Source organism: Nymphaea colorata, chromosome 1 (genome assembly GCF_008831285.2).
Source record: "Nymphaea colorata isolate Beijing-Zhang1983 chromosome 1, ASM883128v2, whole genome shotgun sequence".
Lineage (NCBI taxonomy): Eukaryota > Viridiplantae > Streptophyta > Magnoliopsida > Nymphaeales > Nymphaeaceae > Nymphaea > Nymphaea colorata.
This window is the reverse complement of record NC_045138.2, coordinates 16,913,056-16,935,608: the sequence shown is the minus strand read 5'-3', so window position 1 is coordinate 16,935,608 and position 22,553 is coordinate 16,913,056. Positions and strand designations below refer to the sequence as shown.

At 39.3% G+C, this 22,553-nt stretch overlaps 5 protein-coding genes and 1 pseudogene across 6 annotated transcripts; all 6 read right to left on the bottom strand.

The window, feature by feature from the left end:
* Positions 1-1,255: 1,255 nt before the first annotated feature.
* Positions 1,256-2,169, bottom strand: LOC116245668 (inhibitor of trypsin and hageman factor-like). The gene is made up of 2 exons (XM_031617164.2): positions 1,846-2,169; positions 1,256-1,654 (listed from the first exon to the last, which is right to left on the bottom strand). Exons 1-2 carry the CDS (start codon positions 1,955-1,957, stop codon positions 1,458-1,460), a joined length of 309 nt encoding a protein of 102 aa, XP_031473024.1. The 5' UTR covers positions 1,958-2,169; the 3' UTR covers positions 1,256-1,457.
* A 1,590-nt stretch (positions 2,170-3,759) lies between these two features.
* Positions 3,760-4,750, bottom strand: LOC116245661 (inhibitor of trypsin and hageman factor-like). The gene is made up of 2 exons (XM_031617157.2): positions 4,570-4,750; positions 3,760-4,107 (listed from the first exon to the last, which is right to left on the bottom strand). Exons 1-2 carry the CDS (start codon positions 4,670-4,672, stop codon positions 3,911-3,913), a joined length of 300 nt encoding a protein of 99 aa, XP_031473017.1. The 5' UTR covers positions 4,673-4,750; the 3' UTR covers positions 3,760-3,910.
* A 4,723-nt stretch (positions 4,751-9,473) lies between these two features.
* On the bottom strand, positions 9,474-11,386 carry LOC116260830 (uncharacterized; annotated as a pseudogene).
* Positions 11,387-12,261: 875 nt separating this feature from the next.
* On the bottom strand, positions 12,262-14,154 carry LOC116246020 (inhibitor of trypsin and hageman factor-like). Its single transcript, XM_031617692.2, has 2 exons — positions 13,995-14,154; positions 12,262-12,578 (listed from the first exon to the last, which is right to left on the bottom strand). The coding sequence occupies exons 1-2, from the start codon at positions 14,107-14,109 to the stop codon at positions 12,382-12,384; spliced, it is 312 nt and encodes a 103-aa protein (XP_031473552.1). The 5' UTR covers positions 14,110-14,154; the 3' UTR covers positions 12,262-12,381.
* Positions 14,155-16,799: 2,645 nt separating this feature from the next.
* LOC116245956 (glu S.griseus protease inhibitor-like) lies at positions 16,800-17,842 on the bottom strand. Of its 2 annotated transcripts, XM_050075589.1 has the most exons (3): positions 17,717-17,842; positions 17,513-17,649; positions 16,978-17,113 (listed from the first exon to the last, which is right to left on the bottom strand). In XM_050075589.1, the coding sequence occupies exons 1-3, from the start codon at positions 17,835-17,837 to the stop codon at positions 17,057-17,059; spliced, it is 315 nt and encodes a 104-aa protein (XP_049931546.1). In that variant the 5' UTR covers positions 17,838-17,842; the 3' UTR covers positions 16,978-17,056. The 2 variants fall into 2 exon arrangements, with proteins under 2 accessions (XP_031473454.2, XP_049931546.1); XM_031617594.2 differs by lacking the exon at positions 17,717-17,842 and having other exon boundaries at positions 16,800-17,113.
* Positions 17,843-19,588: 1,746 nt separating this feature from the next.
* On the bottom strand, positions 19,589-22,339 carry LOC116260757 (protein EXORDIUM-like 7). Its single transcript, XM_031639263.1, has 3 exons — positions 22,032-22,339; positions 20,241-20,433; positions 19,589-19,948 (listed from the first exon to the last, which is right to left on the bottom strand). Exons 1-3 carry the CDS (start codon positions 22,337-22,339, stop codon positions 19,589-19,591), a joined length of 861 nt encoding a protein of 286 aa, XP_031495123.1.
* Between the last annotated feature and the right edge of the window lie 214 nt (positions 22,340-22,553).

Below are 22,553 nucleotides of genomic sequence, written 5' to 3'. Positions count from 1 at the left end.
CGAGAGTGTAGTCCAAGTGGCCCTTTATTTATGTATAATTGTTAGATGTAACAGTTAATGGTTTATCTTTGCTTTTGATGCACCTGTCTATTATGCATTCATGACCTTCTGACATCATGCCTCTGAAAGATATTTGGATGTTTAAGATATTTCTTGTTGCCCAAACTCATGGACGGACGCCTCCTTTGGAGTGCAGATCAGCTGTATGGTGCTTTTGCTCAGTAATGTGAAATATTACGGGAGCCATTTGTTTCTTTTCAGTTTACCATCATCAGTACATTGACAAATCTGTTAGGAGCATATTTATACTCTGTTGAAAGTTATAATCCAAAGGATATTCTCACTTCACTTCTTTGGTTATGTGCACTTCTTCTAGGAGCTGCCTGCTAGGACCAACCGACTGCAATTATATCTGCACTCCTTCACAAGCCAAGAGTGTCCATTGACTACCTCTAATTTGCTTGTTCCTGAAGTTACAAGTCCTTGAATAAACCTGCATACCAATCTAACAGATTTGTTGTAAAGAAGTTACCAATCTAATAAGTTACTTCAAAGTACATTTTATTTGTGAACCATTTGATCATAATTCGAGAGTCGAGGTCCATCTATACAAGTTTTCATTGTATATATTCAAGATGTGCTGTTCCTTTTATGAAGAAACATACCCCAGAAAGATAAAGGGGATTTCTATGAGCCATTAATAATAAGAATACAGAAGTAAAACATAATCATGGCATGAAGGCCAGTGTATAACTTTATTTGTTAACCACCACCACGTTAAAGCCTTATATCGAGCTCAATTTATTAAGAGTAAGGCGTAAGCAGAGATTTGGCATGACAGGCATTGGTCTAGCCAATGGTTGGGGCCCTCATCTAAGCCTTCTTTCAGGATGGGAACTTTCTTCACATAAGGATACTGCGCTTTGCTTATGGGGGGAGCGATATGACCATACATCAGGTCCACCAGTTCAGGGCCATGAACTCTTCTCTGCGGGAAACGAGCACACCAAGAGAGAACATATAGCTGCATTAACTTTGGGAGATTGAGCCAAATGCCTCAGTGGATCGTCAGTAGTAAGTTCCTTACGCTTGCATGTATAGATATGTTGCATATACGCACATGATGATAGTAACCATGTGAGTATAGCTACAGAATTAATGCATGGACATGCCAATGTTGGTGAAGATATGAGAGAAAATTATGAAGATTTAAGACAAAGTTCACGTGTACAAAGAAAAGCTCAAATGTCAAATCAAATATTACAAAGAAGCTAGGCTGATAGATAGCAAGTCGAAATTAATTTTACATGCACATGACAATCTGCAAGCGGGCCGGAAACCGAGGCTTATTTATTTATTTATGAACAGCAAATGTATATGTCATTACATAAAAGCCTTGCATGCAGGCGAACTTATTAGGAATAAGCAGAAATCTTTGCATGAAAGACATTAATTGTCTAGCCAATGGTGGGGGCCTCGTAAATGGTGCCATTCGGTTTAATCCAGACACGAACACGGTCGCAGCGGAAGTCCGTAATAACGAAGGTTCCTTCTTTCACAATGTCAACTTCCTTCACATCAGGATTCTCTGCTTGGATGATCGGGGGAGCGACCTGTCCCTGCATGCCCACCAGTTCCGGCCATGAGCTCTTCCCTGCACACGTATATACATATAAATAAATAAATAAATATAACACAGAGTTCTCGTCCCTCTCCAACGAAAGAAAAGGGAAAGCGAACAAATCATGCATGCCAACAAAAGCACGAAATGTACGGTGACAGAGATCAGGAATAGGATTCATACAGAGAGAGAGAGAGAGAGAGAGAGAGAGAGAGAGAATATACCTTTGCAGTCTTGGGCCATGGAGGAGGCAGAAAGGAGGAAGAAGAAGAGTAGGGCAACCCCCATGAACTGGGCACATGATGGCCTCACCGTCCCTTGAATTGTTGTTGCCATCTCTCTTCCTTTCTGTGTGGGTCTGATTCAACTATGGCTATACACCTAGGAATGGAGTTGGGGGATTCAACTAGAGGGTATGCATGCATTGGAGAGGTGGGTTGGTAGATTTATAGCTCAAGGGCTGCGTCGGCGGTGGTAAGCTCTCCCGCCTTGCCGGAATTTGACCGTACGTACGCCCCCATTCTTGAATCTTCGAGAGATCACAGAAAGAGAGAGTTGAATCCTTCAGGTCCTTTCCGTGCAGCTTTTTCTTTTTTGAATATGTTCACACAGGTCAAAGCTTCCAATTCATTTATGTTATGCGGCCCCCCAATTCAAACATTTAGATAAGAGCTGACAGCATATCCACCAAATTCTTGAAAGTGTTTGTGTATAAAACCAGAGCCTTTCATCTCAGCCCTCAATTCAAACATATATAATATAATGATTTGTATTCATCTGAAAGCAAATGAATGTCCCTTGTGATTTTTTTACACCAGTTCACACACACACATACACACACATAACCTCATTCAACAGCCGTGGGTAAGAAGATAACCTCATTCCAACAGCTGTGCCCCTTTAAGGTGTTTTTTGTTTGATTGGTTTTGTTTTGCTCACAGGTCTGGGTGCTTTAGCATCTTCGTTGATCTCTTTTGGTTTTTCTTCGGAGTTTTGTCAAGGTTCTCCTTGTGGGGTTTGTTCTTCATAATTAAAAACATGATGATAGTATTAATTCTGAACTAAAAAAATGGCAAGAATTTTTACAAGATAAATCATCATATTTTTGGTTACTGGATGACATGGTTCTAATGAAGAGTTAGGAAATTCGATTCTTTAAAATTAAACTGAAATGTGTGACACTTCATTTTTAATTAGCAAATCATAGTGGCAGCATCAAATTCTACAATGGAAGCAACTCTAGCAGAGTGGGATTACTGATTTTGACGGAGCACTTGATACAAATAAATCGAGGAAGAAAATTATGGTCTTGGCAGGTGTGTGTTAAATACTTGGCATTCCTTAGGGGCTATTTGGAAGCATTAACAGTTATGTTGTCTCATTCATCTAATTTAAGAAATTTGTTAGATTTCATTAAAAACTGTAAAAAATATTTCACAAATTTACTCCACTTTTTAAGATAGATGCTTGGAACGGTAATATGCTGTTACTTGTTCCAAACATTTCATAAAGGTTTGTTTGGTAGTTGGAACATTATGTGAGTGTTTCATAATTTATGAATCTACCTCAAAGATTGAAACAAATTCATATAACACAATGAATCTGCTCTAATTTTTAGAATAGATTTATAACATACTCAAAATACAAAGTATTTTATTTACCAAACGACCTCTTAGAGCTGATTTATCAACAATAACAATCAGTTACAATCTAAGCACATGAAAACATTTTCTTCTAACGAGCGTAGAATGTTTTTGTGCCTATGGGAAGCTAAGATTATTGGGTAAAACAATGAACTTAGATGTTAATGCAATTTTATGGAAGTCCTACTTATCAGTGCAACATATTCACCTACTCATTAAGTACTTGATTAACCTAACTAGTTAATGGGATGAAAATTTGGTATAAGAAGAGTGGTTCTTGTTTGAACATCGTGCTTCATTTGCATGATTATTTTTCTCCAATTCATGAAAATCAAATGGTTCATGGTGACTTCTGTTACATGGTTGTGATTAATAGGCTGTGGCACCGACAGGTCCTCGCCGGAAGCGTTAGGTTCACGTTTTTTTCAGCTTTTTCAAGAAAAAAAGGAAAACTTACACATTCATTGTATATGTAATACCTGCCATGAGCCATTACTAGCGACCAGAAGATCCCCAGGAATACTTAAACTATGACATATTTATTTATTTATGAATGACAAGTACATATGTTATTGCATAAGAGCCTTACATGCAGGCCACCTTATTAAGAACAAGCCAAGATCTTCACATGAAAGACATTAATGGTTTAGCCAATGGTGGGGGGCTTGTAGATGATGCCGTTGGGCTTAACCCAGACGCGGACACGGTCACAGCGGAAGTCCAAAGGAACGACGGTGCCTTCTTTAATAACGAAAGATTCCTTCACATAAGGATTCTCAGCTTTGATGATGAGAGGAGCGATCTGTCCATACAGTCCCACTAATTCCGGCCATGAGCTCTTTCCTGTATTAATAAGAAGAAATTAATTGGTAGCGCAATCTCGGACATAGAAATCTACATCACACATATATATGGACAAGATATGCATGACCATGAAAGACGTGAAAAAGAACCTTTCACAATGACATTAGAATCTGACCATCGAAGTACATAATAGTTTGGATCCGGGAGCTTTTCCTTTGTCCTTTTTATTTATCCAACGCCGTTCAGAGTGGGGAATTTTTCATCACGAGGGTTAAATTATAGTTTTTAAAATTTACATATAATTTTTAAAGTTATTAAGATTTGAAGGAGGTCCACGGCACATGCCCACCCCACCTCTGCCCCTGCTGAAACTAAACGATGGAACCAAGAAGAAAAGAGAAAAGCAAGAAGATCATGCATGCCAACAAAAGCACGAATATACAGTCACAGAAATAAGGAAAAGGATTCACAAAAAGAGAGAGAGAGAGAGAGAGAGAATGCCTTTGCAGTCTTGGGCCATGGAGGAGGCAGAAAGGAGGAAAAAGAGTAGGGCAACCGCCATGATCTGGGCAGGCCTCACCTTCCCTTGGATTGTTGTCGCCATCTCTCTTTTTCTCTATGTGGGTTGATTCAACTATGTATGGGCAATACCGTTAGCAATGGAGTTGGGGAATTCAAGGGTATGCATGCAACGGAGAGGTGGGCTGGCAGATTTATAGTTAGAGATGGCTGCTTCAGTGGTAAGCTTCCCCGCCTTTTTGGAATATTGACAGTACGTACGCCGCCATTTTTGAATCTTCTAGAGATCATAGAAAAAGAGAGTTGAGTCCTTCAACCTTGCTGTTTTCTATTTTTTTTGGATATGTTTACACCGGTCAAGAGACCGAGTTACGTGCGCCACCCCAGCATATGTTTACGGGTGAATCCTACTAACAACATGTATATTTACTTTTATGTTCAAACATTGTATATACATATGTGTCATCTAACAAACATTGTATATGTCTCAGGTATCAAATATGTATGAAATAATAAGTATGGGATAATGTTTATGAGATACCAAAAGATTTATAAGATAATGAATAGACAAATATATGAGATAATGCCAAACATAAGCATGAGATAATGTTTATAAGATAACAAAAATTTTATGACATATGAGATAACAAACAGATGCATGGGATAATACTAAACATAAATATGAGATGATGTTTATGAGATAATGAGATAATAGACAGACGAATATATAAGATAACACCAAACATAAGTATGAGATAATGTCTATGAGATAACAATAAATTTATGAGATAATAAGATAACGAACAAAAGAATGAGATAACGCTAAACATAAGTATGAGATAATGTTTATGAGATAATAAAATATTTATAAGATAATGAGACATTGCTATAAGCGAGAGAAAAAAAAAGAAAACATTTTTTTACCACTTAAAGGAGTATATTGGTTATAAAGATATGCATATATGGTTTGACAAATTTTATCTTTATCTAAATTCTCATTTTTTTGTAGTTACTTTTTTATCCTTACAAAAAGTTTCTTTTTGTATTAATCATGATTTTTTTTTTTATCATAGTTAACATAATGCGTTAAATTATATACATGGAGGTGGCGTATATAACCAGCTTCCACAGGTCAAAGCCTCCAATTCTTTTATGTGGCCACCTAATTCAAACATATAAGTGAAAAAACTGAACAATAAATAAATAAATAAATAAATAAATAAATAAATATATATATATATATATATAAATATATATATATATATATATATATATATATATATAGTCGACTGCAGACTTTCCTCTCTCATCCCCCTCTTCTGTCTGTCTTGACCTTGACCGCCAAGGTTGTTGTTTCTTGTTTTTTTTCACCTAGGTGTGTAGATAAAAAAAGATCAAGTAGCAGGCAGATCTCTCTTTCTCCAAAACAAGCCCACCTGGATGGCCAAGGTTGTTGTTTCTTTGTTTTTTCCCCTAAGTGTGCAGATCTAGAAAGATCTAGTAGCAGACTGGCAAGTAGATCTCTCTTTCTCCAAAACAAGCCTGCCCTCCCCCCTCCCCCCCACACTACCAAAAAACAGAAAAAGTTTTTACTGACGCCTGAATATCGTCAATATAAATACCAATTAAATAAAACCAGTTTTCACATTAACTTTCGAGATAACAGAGAAGACCTTGCACCATATGTGACTCTACCACTTAAAATTACTTTTCTTTTTCATAGAATTTTTTAGCAAATTTTCAAAATCACCAAGAAACAGTCAATAAAGGCCCACCTAACTTTTATATGGTGTTAAAATTGAACTACCTTTTTTCAGCCCCGTAGCAACCGGCAGCAACAGTACTCACAAAAAAAGGGTTTGAGTTTTGAATCCCTGTGGCTGCCGTCATGCTATTTTGTATTATTTTTCTGGACTGCAAATGGTGGCATGTGAAGTTGAAGGGCATAATTGTAAGTTCACATATGTCTTAAAGCGCTCCCAAGTTGAAGGACATAAGTATAAGTTCACCTATGTCTCAAAGCAGCCATTCAAGTAGTGGGGTGCTCGTCTGCTCACCCAAACTACATTTTTGTCGGCTAAAAAAATATCGATAAGCATGTTTATGTCAAGTTTTCTATGCATGACTTTCTGGTATTGATAAAAAACAATTGACCTAACTATTTTCATAGTAATGAAAAACAGAGTTAGACATGAAATAATAATAATATTCGGTATAATTAAAGACCTTACTAAAACTAATCAACATGAAATTTGTTTATCATACAAGTATTTTAATCGTTTGAGGTCATTAAACCTACTTAAATTAGAGAGCCTTGACCTTTGTAGGAAAAAGTTTCCTTTTTTAGTAACAGTGTGAAGCTTATAAGATACACTTTTAACAATACCAAGAAATGTGCTTTTGATTGTTGTGAATGAAAGTTCCCATTCACAATAAAAAGATTTAATTCTTTGTTATCCCTAGCTAGTTTATTCTGCCATGCCTATGGTCACTTGTCTTATCCTAATGTAAAACTAAGTAACAAGAGTTTCTTGGAGCATGAAGCCTTCCCTAGGCAAGCAAGGTGAGGATCTACTTAAAAGGGCTACGATTGGATTTGAACCCATGACCAGCTGCCTGCTTGTAGGCCTTATCTGAACTCACTAAATCCTTGGTTGTGCTCTTGAATCTTCTCTAAAAGGAAGATGCCCCATGAAAAATCTATCTATCTATCTATCTATCTATATATATATATATATATATATATATATGGAATCACAATATCATTAGTATCCATTTTTCTCAACTATAGATGTTGAAGACAAACAAATAGAGAAGGATTTTTCATCTTAGATACAACCCTTGTATAACATACTGTAAACAACCAATTAATTAATGTATAAAAGGGAATAAACCTACAAAAAAATGAGAATCGATTGTTTTGTATCCATAATTGCTTCATTTGGTTTGATTTCCTTGCAATCATATCGTACCCATAGTTTCTAGATTGAGTCAATTTCTCCACTATAAATTGGATATCCAGTAGTAGAGTTACATATAGGTGGCGTGGGCAGTTGCCCACGCCAGCCCCAAATTAAATTTTTCTTTAATTTTATATTGGTGCCTTGCAATTATTTGCCTATTCACATATAAGGTGCACCTAAATGAATGTGTCTTTTAAAGGAGTGTCTCTTGGCAAAAATTCTTGGCTCCACCACTGCAGAATATGGCATAACCCTTCTTTACACAACAAAGTTTCCTCTTATTATATGATATGGAGAAGCATCTGTTCAGGATCTGTTATTCATAAAGCTAGTGAGGTATTTCTATTCGCTTCATTTTTTCTTTTGTTTCGTTTCAATTGTACTCTTGGTAATTGGAATTATCGCATGATGAATGCTTCGCTTGCACTTTTTCTCCCAATGAAAAGCTCAAACGGAACTCTCTTGGATATGTGCTTTTACACAATGCATGCAATCTCTACAATCTAAAACATGATATAATATCAATAGTTGCATCCCTCAAGGCCCATCATCTTTTGCCAAATTGTCATATTCTTACTGAAAGTTGCCATTGTTTGATTAAAACGATGAGCTATTTTTTATTTTCAAAATTGTAGCTTTCTTATTGAATTTTTTCACCACTCAAACATATAAACTTGAGGTACATAATCACTCCATTCCTTCGTCTTTGAGCTATGTCTAACAGACCCTTCTTCGTATATGCGTTGTGGCTAACAGGCCCTTGCTGCATACAAAGGGGGTAGGGGGGTTGGAGGACCTGGGTAGAGAAACTGGTCTTTGACTAAATATATGGATGAAGCATACCTTGGTCTAAGCCTCAATTTTAGATGAATCATGGCAACTAAGGCCCCTGCTCTACTCCAAGAATATGTGTTTATGTTATACATTAAGTGAAATAGTACATACATAAGAGAGTTCAAATCTATTGAATGTTGTTGCATGGCTAAAAGAAAAAAATTGTTACCAGAAGTCATCACAAGAGTATTAACGGTGGTTTGTAGTGTGACAGTGGTTCATCATGCTTTTATCAATGGTTCATGATATTTTTAGAGATGGATTTTTAATTTATAGCCATCTAGAAAATCAAACATTTGACAGATTTGAATCACCCTTTGTATATATGAACAAGAAAAAAATTCTAAATGTCTTTGCTTCATCTACATACATAAGTCATTTCCAATAGAAGTCAAAAGCATATTACACATTAAAAGAAAAGCAAATGAGTGTCAAAATATTCAAATATGCATTAAACATCTAAATTGTCCAACTATTATCCAATCTTGATGAACTTATTTACCTCCAACGTTTATTATATGGACAATGTTTCATTTAGATTTGGAAAGCTTGAACAATTCAATTTGACTAATTGTAAGAACTTTATGAACAGAGTTTGGCGGGCTCAGTGGACAATGTCACTATATCCTTCTGTATTTGGTGAATGACAACTGAAAATAACCAATACTTAGCAATGGACATGGAAGAAAGAGACAAGACCAAATCAGTCACCCAAGTGGCTGGAGTAAGATGGCTTTGTCTTCTCAGCACTACTTATCCCACTTGAGTTTGACCAGTGCAGTCACTATTTCATGCTTCAACTATCAGTTAAAAGACTCACAAAACCATCTTCAAAGATGTCAATCAATTGACAATCAGAATGAGTAACACAGGGAACATCATTACGGTAGGAAGATGGGACAATATCACCTGAGCAAACTGATTTTCATCGGTGGAATGTTGTAGATCATCTTTGTTGCATCCACTGTCAGTCAAAAGACCCACAAAGCCATATTTTCATCAGTTGGAAGTCAAAAATCATCTTTATGGTTTTCCCTGTCAGTCAGAAGACTCACAAAACCATCTTCAGAGATGACAATCAACTGATAGTCAATACGAGCTACAGTGGACAACTCGCTTTACACGATCACGATCCTCTGCACGTACTCTTTTCTTCCTTGGGCGTCCTGGTGGCCGGAGAGACTTGGGTGGGGCTATTACAATATCAACTTTATCGCCACCATTTTGTGCATTCTCAGACAATTCCTTCCACAATGTTTTATCAGGAACAGGGTGAATTGTCTGAGAGTAGGTCTTGCGATAATTTGTGACAGTGAAACAACTCTCAGTAAATCGATTAACATTCTGTCTACAAGAGATGAGTGCTGCAACAGCATGTGAACATGGCAAGCCATACAACTGCCAGCCACGGCAAAGGCAGCAACGGTTTCGGATATCTACAATATTGGTTCCTTCATGAGATATAACTTCAAATTCTGCCTCGTTTGCACGCAGAACTTGATAATTGCGAGCCTGGTCAATTGCATCAGCTACACGCCTTTCGGCGGATGGTACAAGGATAGAATTCCATTGCATACTAGTTTCTCTCCTTTCATTGAACCATGTCATTAACTGTCTTCGGATGGATTCCATCATCTGAACAATTGGTAATCCAGATGCCTCAAGCATCCATGTATTTAACGACTCCACAATGTTTGCTGTTAGGTGTCCAAACCTTGTGCCCTCAAAATAAGCAGTAGCCCAAAGACGAGGTGGAACACGTCGGATCCAATAGGCTGCATCTTGTGATATTTCTTCTATTTCTAATATTTTGGCCTCAAACTCAATAACAGTGAGGGCATAGGCAGCCTCCCACAGAAGGTTCACCAGCATGGGATTGTTGAACTCTTTGCGGAAGCTTTCGCTGAGGTGTCGCATGCAGAACCCATGAAATGCAGTGGGAAAGTTTGCTTCAACACCATCTACAATGCCTTTCTGCCGATCAGACAAGATGGTTAGCCTAGGCATGTTTTCAGTATTCATTTCAAGCAGATTATGGAGTTCAGACAAAAACCACATCCAGCTCTCTTCATTTTCCTCATCAACAACTCCAAATGCCAGTGGAAACAATGCACCATCACCATCAAATCCTGTAGCAAAGAGCAAGGTCCCTAGATATTTGCTCTTTAACACTGTCCGGTCGAGCCCAAGGAGTGGACGGCAAGCATTTACGAAACCATAGATGGAAGCATAAAATGAGATAAATAAGCGCTGAAAGCAATTGTCAGGACCTATACCGTACACTGAAGCAATACTACCAGGATTAGTCCGCTTGATTTGCTCACAATACTGTGGTAGAAGACGATAGCCTTCCTCAAATGAACCACGAACAGCAGCCATTATACGTTCCTTTCCACGCCATGCTTGTTTATATGTTAGGGTGATCCCATGAAGTCTATGTATGTCTTCAAGTATGTCTTTTGGTTTATAAGACGGATTTTCTCGAAGCCGATCTTCCATGGAGCTGAAGCCTGCCGGTGCCCCAAGTGTGTAATGCCTCCACAAGCATGTTGGGCATGAATGGTTCTTATTGTAAAAGTAGGAACACTAGGAAGCTTTGCAGCATGAATTCGCCAAGGGCAACCTTCAGTAGCACATTTAGCTGTGAATCTTGTTTTGTCTGACTTCACGGTCTGAATCTCAAAATGCAACGCTATAGCAGTCTCTCTCAAGGCTCTTCGGCAACTCTTCACATCAGGAAACTCCTGCCCTACCGTCAGCTCATGATCTGGGTCAGCAACGAGTGCTCGGCTCTGACGAATGGGTGCAACAAGTGCCCGACTAGTCACAGGCGGCTGCAATTGCTGATGCACACTGACCAACTCCTGCCCAACATTGATATCCGAGTCTTGATTGTGGTCCATAGCTATTTCATGGCTTTCTCCCACGGTAACCTTATGGCTGTGAAGAGCATGGTTGTTTGAGAGATCCAGTTCATGTGCTTGTGCCACAAGGACCCTCATACTCACCCAAAAGTATCGGCACAGAAATATTTTTACCTTATTTAATGTAACAATTGGTGATTATGTTGCCTCATTTGATCTTAAAAATCTATCACCAGAGAGGCAAGGAAATCAATCCTGTTGTAGCAACATGACTTTACATAGTGGAACCTGCAACTCTCGTGTATCATGAGAGTTTATTGCAGAGACCGTGGATGTAGGCGTAAAGCTGAACCACGTAAAATTTTCTTTGTGTTATTTGGGTTGTTTACTGGCCGTACAAAATCTCATAGTTTACATATTGGAGAACAATCTACCTAACAACCAATGTGGGGATTGAGAAAATAATAGTTCTTGACTAAAACTTGCAATGGTTTATCTATAATCTCCCCTGTTTGTTGCTCCGTTTCTCAAAGTTTTGATGCATTTGAACACTAGATTGATTGGTCCTCCTCAAAATGATCTTGAGCACACCTGCTTCTTCCTCATGCGGTAGTTTTCTATTCATGTAAGTGTAATTTACATCATGCTTTCATGCCTTAGACGCCGAATGTCAAAAGTGCCTTCCTTGACTATTTGTGAGAAATTAGCCTTCAAATTTGAGAATACGCCTACTTGTAAGTAAAAGGAAAAATCAATTAATTTGGAAATCGTTTCTGTACTCAACGTTTAACAATAATAAAGTAATTAATTGGATAGGTTTTTCTAGAAAGGTATATTCTATATAATTTAGTGCGTATTGGTCGTTAGTTTATTTTCAAACAAGTCTTGGAACCAAATCTTGAACTCTCGATGAAGTAGTCTTGTAAACTTTTGGGGGCTCGGTACTATAAGCAGTTACTATAAGACCAGCCACTAGTTCGATTCTCATGGGAAGTAAAGCATAAGCACGACACTGAGGCACATTTATTCATTATCAGTTAAGCGGCAATACGTTATTGCATAAAAGCCTCATATTCAGGCCAACTTATGAAGATCGTAAGCAGCTGGAGACCTGTAAACATGAACGGGAACGTCTAGCCAATGGTGGGTGGCTCGTAGATGGTGCCGTTGGGCTTAACCCAGACGCGAACACGGTTGCAGAGGAAGTTCAAAATAACCACGGTGCCTTCTTTCACAATGGGAACATCCGTAACATAAGGATTCTGAGCTTTGATAATGGGGGGAGCGACCTGTCCATCCATGCCCGCCAGTTCCGGCCATGACTCCTTCCCTGTGTTAAGACACAGTTAATCTATAAGCAGAAAACAACAAGTAGCTCTATTAATATAAAATGCGTGAGGAGAATATAGCCATGTACATAAGGCCAATGAATTAATGCATTAAGGACATGCAATGCATGAAAATGTCAAGCATGTTTGGTGAAGATACAGGGAAAAATGTTTAAGGGCAGGGGCGGAGGAAGGTGTGGGCAATTGGCCACACAAACCCACAAAAAGTGTTTATTTTCATATTGAAATTTCATGAACCCTTTTTTTCATTTCTGTACAGTGCCTCTAAAAATTTAAAATTATATAACTAGTGCTCATAATCAAAATTGACAGGTTCCACAACAAGTCAAGATTTTACATGCATGTGCCGATGCATGTCTGGGCATTGGGGGTGTTTGATATACAGAATTTTGAGAGTCAAAATGTTGAATTTTTAAGAAATTAGAATTATAAAACAAACGATCTATTTTGTTTCTGGAATTAAAGAAACTAAAATCAGGAATTTTGATTCCACTACAGTTTGAAGAGGTACTACGATTTTGAAATTTTTATTGTTGAATCGGAATTGCAAATCATCAAACACAAAGGTCGGATTTGATGCCCATGGATATTAGATCCAGGATTGATCTAAAATCGGAGGGTCTTAAAAGCCAAGCTTTTGTTGACCGTAGCTTGATACTCGACTGCAAGTTCATGGTCGACTGCGGACTCTTTTTCTCTCTCTCCCGTCCCCTTTTTCTATCTATCTTGACCTTGACCGCCATGGTAGTCAAGGTTGTTGTTTCTTGTTTTTCCCGCCTCCTAGGCGTGCAGATCAAGAAAGATAAAGTCGCAGGTACTTTTCTCCGGCAGGGGAGGAGGGTAGATCTTCCAGCCAGCCGTCATCTCCATCCGTCTCTGCGCTATCCTTGAAATTTCTGAAACACTCAGCAGTGTTGAGGGTTACACCGAGGTATTTTATTTTTTTGAAACCCTTGGCAGTAATCATTTTTTTTTTTAAAAAAGGGTGAGGTTCGGAGCTCTCAGGTGTGTTTCCGGCAGTCTGAGAATCGACGTCTCTTCCTTTCTCTCTTCTAAAACATGTTTTCTCAAACCCTTGCAGTGCCAAGGGCTCCAATTTTTTCTTTTTTAAACCCGCAGATCGTTTTTCTATCACTGGTTATTTGGTGGAGAGAGAGCCACCGACAGGAGGTTGGTCGACAAGCATGGCAGGAGAGCCCAAGCTTAACGACTCGTGGGGATGTGAGATCCACGACAGAGATCAGACGCAGGGGTGTCTGATCTCTAATTCGTGGATTGCTGCCCTCTCGTGGGTTTGCTGAGATCAGTCCTTTGTTTTACTTTGGATCTCCCCCATGAAATCCGAGGCAAACAAACACGGCCTAAAGTTCGAACAAAGAAGACACATTAAAATATACCTTTGCAGTCGGTGGCCATGGTGGAGGCGGAAAGGAGGAAGAAGAAAAGCAGGGCCACCCCCATGAGCAGGGCACATGATGGCGGCCTCACCTTCCCTTGCATTCTTGTTGCCATCTCTCTCTCTGATATCTCAGTGAGGGGTTCAGCTAATGAAGGGATTCAACCGTACAATAAACGCAGCGAGGCCGGCATGCTGTTTGGAGTGCTTTATAACAGCGCGAGGGCTGCATCCTTCCCTTCTTTGAATATTGACTGAACTCCTCCATGCTTGACTAATTCAACCCGAGAGAGTTGAATCTTTGAAGTACTTCTCTTGTACTTTAATCTTTTCTCTCTCTCTCTCTCTCTCTCTCTCTCTCTCTCTCTCTCTCTCTCTCTCTCTCTCTCTATATATATATATATATATATATATATATATATATATATATATATATATATATATATATATATATATATATATATATATAGAGAGAGAGAGAGAGAAAGAGAGAGAGAGAGAAAAAGAGGTGAAAATCTATCTAGTGCTGCCATGAAAGCCAGTGACTCACCAACTCTCTCTCTCTCTCTCTATATATATATATATATATATATATATATATATATATATATATATATATATATATATATATATATATATATATATATAAGAGAGAGAGAGAGAGGGGTGAAAATCTATCTAGTGCTGCCATGAAAGCCAGTGACTCACCACCAACTCTCTGTCTCTACTGTATTTGTACTCGAAAAAAGATATGGGTTTGCCATGCAAGTAAAGAAAAGGGCAAGTTATCTAGTTTTATGGTAACAATGAAACTGACTTTTCAGTGTCAAATTATCCAATTAAAGTCCTAAAGCTGGCGGTCTATAATTAGGTTTTTTTTGTTCATAGATTCACCAAAAGATAATTTTGTTTATCTATATATATAGCTATAGAGAGAGAGAGAGAGAGAGAGAGAGAGAGAGAGAGAGAGATCAGACCATTGTCATTGTCATCAAGTCAGATTGAATATGACTGTCCATGTATTGTATTTCCAAGAAAGTGGGCTAAGGTGTACCCATTCCATTAAAGAAAGAATAAACAATAATAAATAATAGTACAAGTCAACAAAACCAGACCATCAAGTCATGGCATCCCTTGCACAGTAGCAAGGTTATTACATCACAAGAAAGATCAAGCTCATAATATTCACCAGTCCTACAGAGATTTCTATATAGACAATGCAATCCATGTAACCAAGATTTCCATCTCGGTTCTAATGACAATTGGGAACATGTCGTGGTAAAGACTCACGAATGATGGACTCTGTAAACTCCCCAGGTTTAGAATCCAGTAATGAAAGATTAACTACTAGTTCATCATTGTGCCATGGAATGCCAGAACAGAAAACAACTGCCACAATTTTTCCAAAACCAATTTCTATCATATATCCACTCCCCATAGGAATCTGCCAAAAAGGACAGAACACCTCAGTTCATAGCCAAAGTTAATGGCAAGCTGCGTGATTAGATATGTCAGCTTTGTTTCAGAGTAATGTCAAAACAAGCCTGTCATACCTCTTTTTTAGCTTCATCAACAGGTTTGTAAATCTCTTTGTGGGAGTAAAAATTTTTGGATCTCCAGATTTTCCACACAATTATACTGAAACATAGGTTCCAGGAAAGCTTAAACTCTCTGCACGATAGTTTTTTTTTCTGAACCATCATATTAATGTGAAGCATAAATCACTTCTAGCAGTAAAGACTCCAAATTTGCAACTCCAATTCTTCAGAGAATATGAGCATGTAAGCAATACATGTTGTTGAAGACGACAGACAGAGGCTAACGAACATCCTGATCTTTGCAGTCTGGCATTTGTAAGCAATCTCCCATGACTGCCAATGTAAATAAACCAGCAGGTGGTTCAAAATTCCGCATCCATTTCTTTCATTTCATCACAGTTCACTCGAATGTGCTTCCATATTTGATGCCTTTCTTTAATCGGCGTTCGATTAGGCCTCCAGCATATAACATCCTCACCAGGCCTGAGATTAATCCTTCAGTGCTGCAAAACTGAATCCACCTACCTTTTCTTATAAAAATTATATGTCGTTAAAATTTTCGAATATTTTATTTTGGCTCAGGTAAGATTTTTCAGAAAATATATTATATTGGCTTCTCTCACAATTGGTCTCTGAACGGTTTGGTCCGTTTAACGCCCTGTTTGGTTGGAGGGAAAGGGAGGGAAAGGAAGGGACAGAAAGGAAGGGAAAGGAAGGGACAGAAAGGAAGGGAAAGGAAAGGGAAGGGAAGAGGAAAGGAAGGGAAAAGAATGGAATGGAAAGGAAAGGAAAGAGGTGATTAAAAAACTTGTTTGGATAGAAAGGAAAGGAAAGGAAAGAAAAGACTAAAATCTTCTTCCGTTTTTCTTTTTAGACGTGGGTCCTCATGGGTATTATGGGCAAAAAAACTTTTCTTCTTCATTTCCTTTCCTTTCCCTCCCAATCCGTCCGATTTGGGAGGGATTGGATTTACACTAATCTATCCTTTCCTTTCCCTCCCTTTCCTTTCCCTTCCCTTGCAGCCAAACATACTTTGTCTCTTTCCCTCCCTTTCCCTCCTTTTTAATTAGCCAACCAAACAAAGGAGGGATTGCTCAATCCCTCCCTTTCCTTCCCATTCCCTCCAACCAAACAGGCCCTAAGTCAAAAAATTCTGTGTCTCATGGTGAGTATTCAAAGTATCGGTCGCATAAATACATGTCCCATGTGACAAATAAAAGGCAAAAAGAGCCCCAAAATGGATGATGGCTAACATTACTACAAAAATGAAAAGTAAAGTAATCATGCCATTAATTAAAGGCTCATTTATTCATTAATTATCATCACTATATATGTCATTACATATATATATAACCCTTATTACAAGTTTCTTCTCTTGACTGGATCTAACCAACCGTTGGGATCCTGCTAATGGTGCCGTCAGGGTTAGTAAAGATCCAGACCCGATCGCAGCGGAAATTTTCAATTAGCTTTGTGTCGTTCCGGACAATAATAACATCCTTCACAAAAGGGTTTTGCCCTTTGATCACGGGCTCAGCAACTTCTCCGGCCTGTCCAACCAGCTCCGGCCATGACTGCTTGCCTGCGATAGGAGCATACTCTTAGTAAGAAGAACAGGAGCAACATGCTACAATTGAGATCAGTAATCTTACGCTGCAAGTTCTTTTTCCAAAATCCTTATGTATACAGATAATATTGATGGTGATAGATGAATCACAGCATGCAAAGAGATACAGTTTATGGCTTACTATCAATATATATATATATATATATATATATATATATATATATATATATATTTTACAAAATCCTTATGTATATGGATAATATTGATGGTGATAGATGAATCACAGCATGCAAAGAGATGCATTTTATGGCTTACCATCACTATATATATATAAGTATATATATTGGCGGAACCAGATGTACATTGGCGTGAGCAATTGATACCATCTATTGAGTAGTTGAACTATATGTATACCTTGGCAAAAGTCGGCAGCCATGGATGATCCTGAAAGTAGGAAGAAGAGTACGGCCAGTACCGCCATGACTTGGACACCTGATAAGACAACTTTGCTTGTTGCCATTTCTCTCTCCCTCTCCGCCTCCTGCATTCAGCTACGTAGAGCAAGGGCTTCCTGGTTAAGGGGATTTATAACTCGAACCAGCTGCTTAACTTGCCTACCTTTCGCCGACCACTTTTGAATGTTGACCGTGCGCGCGCCTCCATGCTTGAACTGAAGGGAAGAGAGAGATTTGGGCCCATTAATTAATTTCTTTCGTGCGACTTTCTTGGTAGTTCGCATCGTCGTTTTTCATCAGTTCCTTTTGGTGCTTTTTTTGTCTAATTTCTTTATGTTCATACCGGTGACGACTGGCCGCTGATGATAAGGTTGCAGATGATGAAGGGGTGGCTCTCCTACTTTCTCTCACATATCAGTGAGAGCTCATAAATTAGAGGGAGAGAGATGGGGAGAGAGAGAGAGAGCCCTGCCCGGTGATAAATATAAGTATACACCAAAGTGGGTGGAGGGTGTAGTGAAATTTTTTATACAGATAATAGGTATTTAGACTTTTTTTTTTTTACTTTTTCACAATTCTTTTTTACATAAAAGTTTTTTTTTTCCCCTTTCACTGGAGGTATTTTCGTCATCGTACTCTCCTGTGCACAAATTCTAGTCCACAATGAGGTGCACATAACGGGTTCGGTGATAAACTGGAGGAAAGGAAAGGTTGCCTTCATGTGTTAGATCCCAAAACAATGAAAGAGAGATTTGGAGAATAGACTTTTATGACCGACAAAGAATCAAACTTATATAACGTTTTAATTTTTTTTCCAAACATTTAACAGACACTAGATAGACATCCATTATAACAAAGTCTAGGAAAGCAAACACATCCTGGATTAAAATCTTGAGATTTTGATCTTAGGATTTTAATCCTGGTGCTGCCAAACACTACCTAAGTAGTGTCAAGCCTTGCCTAGGCAAGCAAAGGTTTTGCTTTGAAAGGGGTTACAGTTGGATTTGAAACCATTGACCAGCTGCCTGCTTGTTAAGGCCTTTTCTGAACTTCATAAATCCTTGGTTGTGTACTTCAGTCTTCTTCTAAAAGAAAGATGCCATGAGAAACCAACATATAAATGGAATTAAAACATTACTAGTATTTTATTTGTTTCCACTATAAATATTGGAGGAGGACATATATAGAAGGATCTGTTCAACTTAGCTACCAATCCTTATCCTATATATGGTGCAGGAATCAAAATTAATGTATAATAAGGCAATAAACCTGCAAAAAGAAAATGAATTGATTGTTTGACATCCACAATTGCTTCATTTGGTTCAGTTTCCTTCCTTGCGAGGGTATCTATAGTTTCTAGATTGAGCAAATTTCTCTACTATAAATTAGATCATAATCGGCCTTCTTTACCCAACAAAGTTTCCTCTTCTCGCTTTTATGACTTAGCTAGAATGTTAAGTATTTCTCTATGTCCCACTCTTTCTTTTATTTTCTTTGCTTGACGAATGCTTCTCTAATACCTGTTCTCCCAATGAAAATTCTAACTCCAATGCTCATAGACATATGCCTTACTACCATGCATTCAAATTAAACAAAATCTGCAAGCTAAATCATGATATGACATCAATATTTTGCATCTCTCAAGGCCCATCCTCTCCAAATTAACATGGTGTGCCACAATTGTCTTCTTTTTACTGAAAGGACACTATTTTAATTTATTGATTAAAAAGACGTCACTCTTGTGCCCGCATCAAGGATGTGGCAGTCGAGGGATTCTGCATTAGCGGTTGCAGCCTCCATGACTCTGCCCTCCTGTTGACTAATGGTGAAAAGTTAGCACATGTTTGGGCTGCTAGCTCTGAGAACCAATGCCCTGGACAGTGCGCCTGGCCATTCCACCAGCCTCTGTATGGGCCGCAGACCCTGGTGGCGCCAAATGTTGATGTGGGTATTGATGGAATGGTCATCAACATGGCTAGCACGTTGGCCGGCACCGTCACCAATGCCGACGAGAGCGGCTACTTCCAAGGGACGTCTATTGCTCCTCTAGAGGCAACGTCGGCCTGTGCAGGGAGATAAGACAGGCCGACATTGCCTCTAGAGGAGCAGTGGCCATCCCTTGGAAGTAGCCGCTCTGGTCGGGGTTGGTGACGATGTCAAGCAACTTGCTGGCAATGTTGATCATTCCATCGACACCCACATCACCATTTGGTGCCACCAGCAGCCTGGTCTGCAGCCGATGCAGAGGCTGGTGGAATGGCCAGGCACACTGTCCAGGGCACTGGCTCTCGGGATTAGCAACCCAAACATATGCGAATCTTTCAGCAATAGGCAGCAGGGGAGCGGAGTCATGGAGGCCGCAGCTGCTCATGCAGAATCCCTCGACTGCGACGTCCTTAGATGTGGGCACAAGGGTGAAGCCTCATGCCGTTAACCGTGGCGGCAACTCTGTTTTGCCCAATTGGATTTTTCATGGGCCTCAACTCTCTGTGCAAACAAATGCAAATCTTCTTCCTCAAACAGTATTTTAAGTGAAAGAGGTACGTCAATTGCCGGTTTGGGTGACGTAAAACCTGACTCTCTCCTAACTCGGCCCGACTCTGTGAATCTCGATCTTGACTCGCCTTAAATCGCCCTACTCGGTTGCAATAAGAATACATTAAAAAAATAGCCTTTAGATACCTTACTTCATCTATATGATATAAGAATACATTAAGAATAGCACATGTTTGGGTTGCTTGACTCTGAGAGGCAATGCCCTGGATAGTGTGCCTGGCCATTCCACCAGCCTCTGTATGGGCTGCAGACCGGGCTGCTGCTGGCGCCAAAATGGTGATGTGGGTGTCGACAGAATGATCATCAATATTGCTAGCATGTTGCCTGGTATCGTCACCAATCCCTACAAGAGCGCCTACTTCCAAGGAATGACTAGTGCTTCTCTAGAGGCAGCCGGCATACACGGCAAGAATGCTTATGCGGGGTAGTTGTCGTATATCCAAACAAATTCTTGAATCCTGTTCCCTTTCAATGTAGTTGTCGTATATCCAAACAAATTCTTGAATCCTGTTCCCTTTCAATTTAATCATACTTGCGACAAGTTGCCATTCGCCAGTGAAGGACCACCTTCTATACAACGGTTAAATTTTTTTAGCATGGAACACATGGCCATTAAATGTTGTGGAGCACTCAAGGTTAGTTTCTCTGCCAAGTTCGCTTGTGAGGAGCTTCTTTGAACTGTCCTGGAAAGCCCTGTGGTTTTATGTACCCCAACTGAATATACGATCCGAGTCTAATGTTTGATCTTATCCAGAATCTACCCATATCTTTGTTAAATATGAAGTCTTCCATACTATTTATCATGATTTTTTTGCAATACAATGAAATTGACATAACTTTATACGTTCAAATGCGACTGTGAACTGTTCTCTTAAACGAATACGACTGTGAACTATTCTCTTAAACAAGTGAAAGACATTTTTACAGTCGTATTTGAACGATGATGACATTTTCTGCAGGCTTGTGGTCCATCGCTTTGCTTCTCGATTACCAGAGCAAGGCAGACAGAGAGTTTTGCCATGACAAGAAGTGTTTGCTCAAAATCGGTGCATTTGTCGGCCTCATCCAAACATAGCGTTAATTATCCCGCAACATTCAGCATTCCGCAGATTTGAACTGTCCTATAAGCAAATAATTCAATCTGCTATAGTCATAAAATATGTTTGTTAAGATTTTCCCGGCAAATGGTCAGCACTGAAATAATTAATATTTTGTTGTTGGTGAGGCTTCGAGACATTACGGGCGTTCCTTTGAAAATTGTATCAGCAAAGGAGATTTATATGCCAACATGAGTTCAAGATCGGCCCCGAGTTTATTGGGGAAGATGAGGCCGAGAAATGCACCGATTTTGAGCAGACACTTCTTGTCATGGCAAAACTCTCTGTCTGCCTTGCTCTGGTAATCGAGAAGCAAAGCGATGGTCCACAAGCCTGCAGATAATGTCATCATCGTTCAAATACGACTGTAAAAATGTCTTTCACTTGTTTAAGAGAATAGTTCACAGTCGTATTCGTTTAAGAGAATAGTTCACAGTCGTATTTGAACGTATAAAGTTATGTCAATTTCATTGTATTGCAAAAAATTCAAGATAAATAGTATGAAAGACTTCATATTTAAGAAAGATATGGGTAGATTCTGGATAAGATCAAACATTAGACTCGGATCGTATATTCAGTTGGGGTACATAAAACCACAAGGCTTTCTAGGATAGTTCCAAGAAGCTCCTCACAAGCGAACTTGGCAGAGAAACTAACCTTGAGTGCTCCACAACATTTAATGGCCATGTATTCCATGCTAAAAAAATTTAACCGTCGTATAGAAGGTGGTCCTTCACTGGTGAATGGCATTGGCAACTTGTCGCAAGTATGATTAAATTGAAAGGGAACATGATTCAAGAATTTGTTTGGATATACGACAACTACCCGGCATAAGCGTTCTTGCCGTGTATCCCTGCACAGGCCGATGCTGCCTCTAGAGAAGCACTAGTCATTCCTTGGAAGTGGACGCTCTTGTAGGGATTGGTGACGATACCAGGCAACATGCTAGCAATATTGATGATCATTCCGTCGACACCCACATCACCATTTTGGCACCACCTGCAGCCTGGTCTGCAGCCCATACAGAGGCTGGTGGAACGGTCAGGCGCACTGTCCAGGGCATTGCCTCTCAGAGTTAGCAACCCAAACATATGCGAATCTTTCTGCAATAGGTAGCAGGGGAGCAGAGTCATGGAGGCCGCAGGTGCTCATACCGAATCCCTCCATTGACACATCCTTAGAAATGAGCAGAAGAGACGGTGGCGGCCTTGGTAGCCAGCTTCCCCATTTGTGCCCGTTTGAGTGAGTTGTCCGGTGAGTACTTGTCATCTAGTTATGCTTTCGCAGCACCGCCATGGCGGATCCTGGCCGGCCTTGCCTAAGCATACGACCTTCTACCTCTAAGAG

Excerpts from the sequence above, each read along its gene's own strand:
- LOC116245661 (XM_031617157.2), bottom strand. The coding sequence starts at position 4,672 with ATGGCGACAACAATCCAAGGGAAGGTGAGGCCTGCCCAGATCATGGCG. Across the intron at positions 4,108-4,569 it reads CATGGCCCAAGACTGCAAAG|GAAAGAGCTCATGGCCGGAA; the intron begins GCATTCTCTCTC and ends TTATTAATACAG.
- LOC116246020 (XM_031617692.2), bottom strand. The coding sequence starts at position 14,109 with ATGGCAACAAGAATGCAAGGGAAGGTGAGGCCGCCATCATGTGCCCTG. Across the intron at positions 12,579-13,994 it reads CATGGCCACCGACTGCAAAG|GGAAGGAGTCATGGCCGGAA; the intron begins GTATATTTTAAT and ends GTCTTAACACAG.
- LOC116260757 (XM_031639263.1), bottom strand. The coding sequence starts at position 22,339 with ATGACTCTGCTCCCCTGCTACCTATTGCAGAAAGATTCGCATATGTTT. Across the intron at positions 20,434-22,031 it reads GGCAAGAACGCTTATGCCGG|GCAACATGCTAGCAATATTG; the intron begins GTAGTTGTCGTA and ends TGACGATACCAG. Across the intron at positions 19,949-20,240 it reads TCTTATATCATATAGATGAA|GACGTCGCAGTCGAGGGATT; the intron begins GTAAGGTATCTA and ends CCCACATCTAAG.
- LOC116245668 (XM_031617164.2), bottom strand. The coding sequence starts at position 1,957 with ATGGCAACAACAATTCAAGGGACGGTGAGGCCATCATGTGCCCAGTTC. Across the intron at positions 1,655-1,845 it reads CATGGCCCAAGACTGCAAAG|GGAAGAGCTCATGGCCGGAA; the intron begins GTATATTCTCTC and ends ATACGTGTGCAG.
- LOC116245956 (XM_031617594.2), bottom strand. The coding sequence starts at position 17,645 with ATGCAGGAGGCGGAGAGGGAGAGAGAAATGGCAACAAGCAAAGTTGTC. Across the intron at positions 17,114-17,512 it reads GGCTGCCGACTTTTGCCAAG|GCAAGCAGTCATGGCCGGAG; the intron begins GTATACATATAG and ends CTCCTATCGCAG.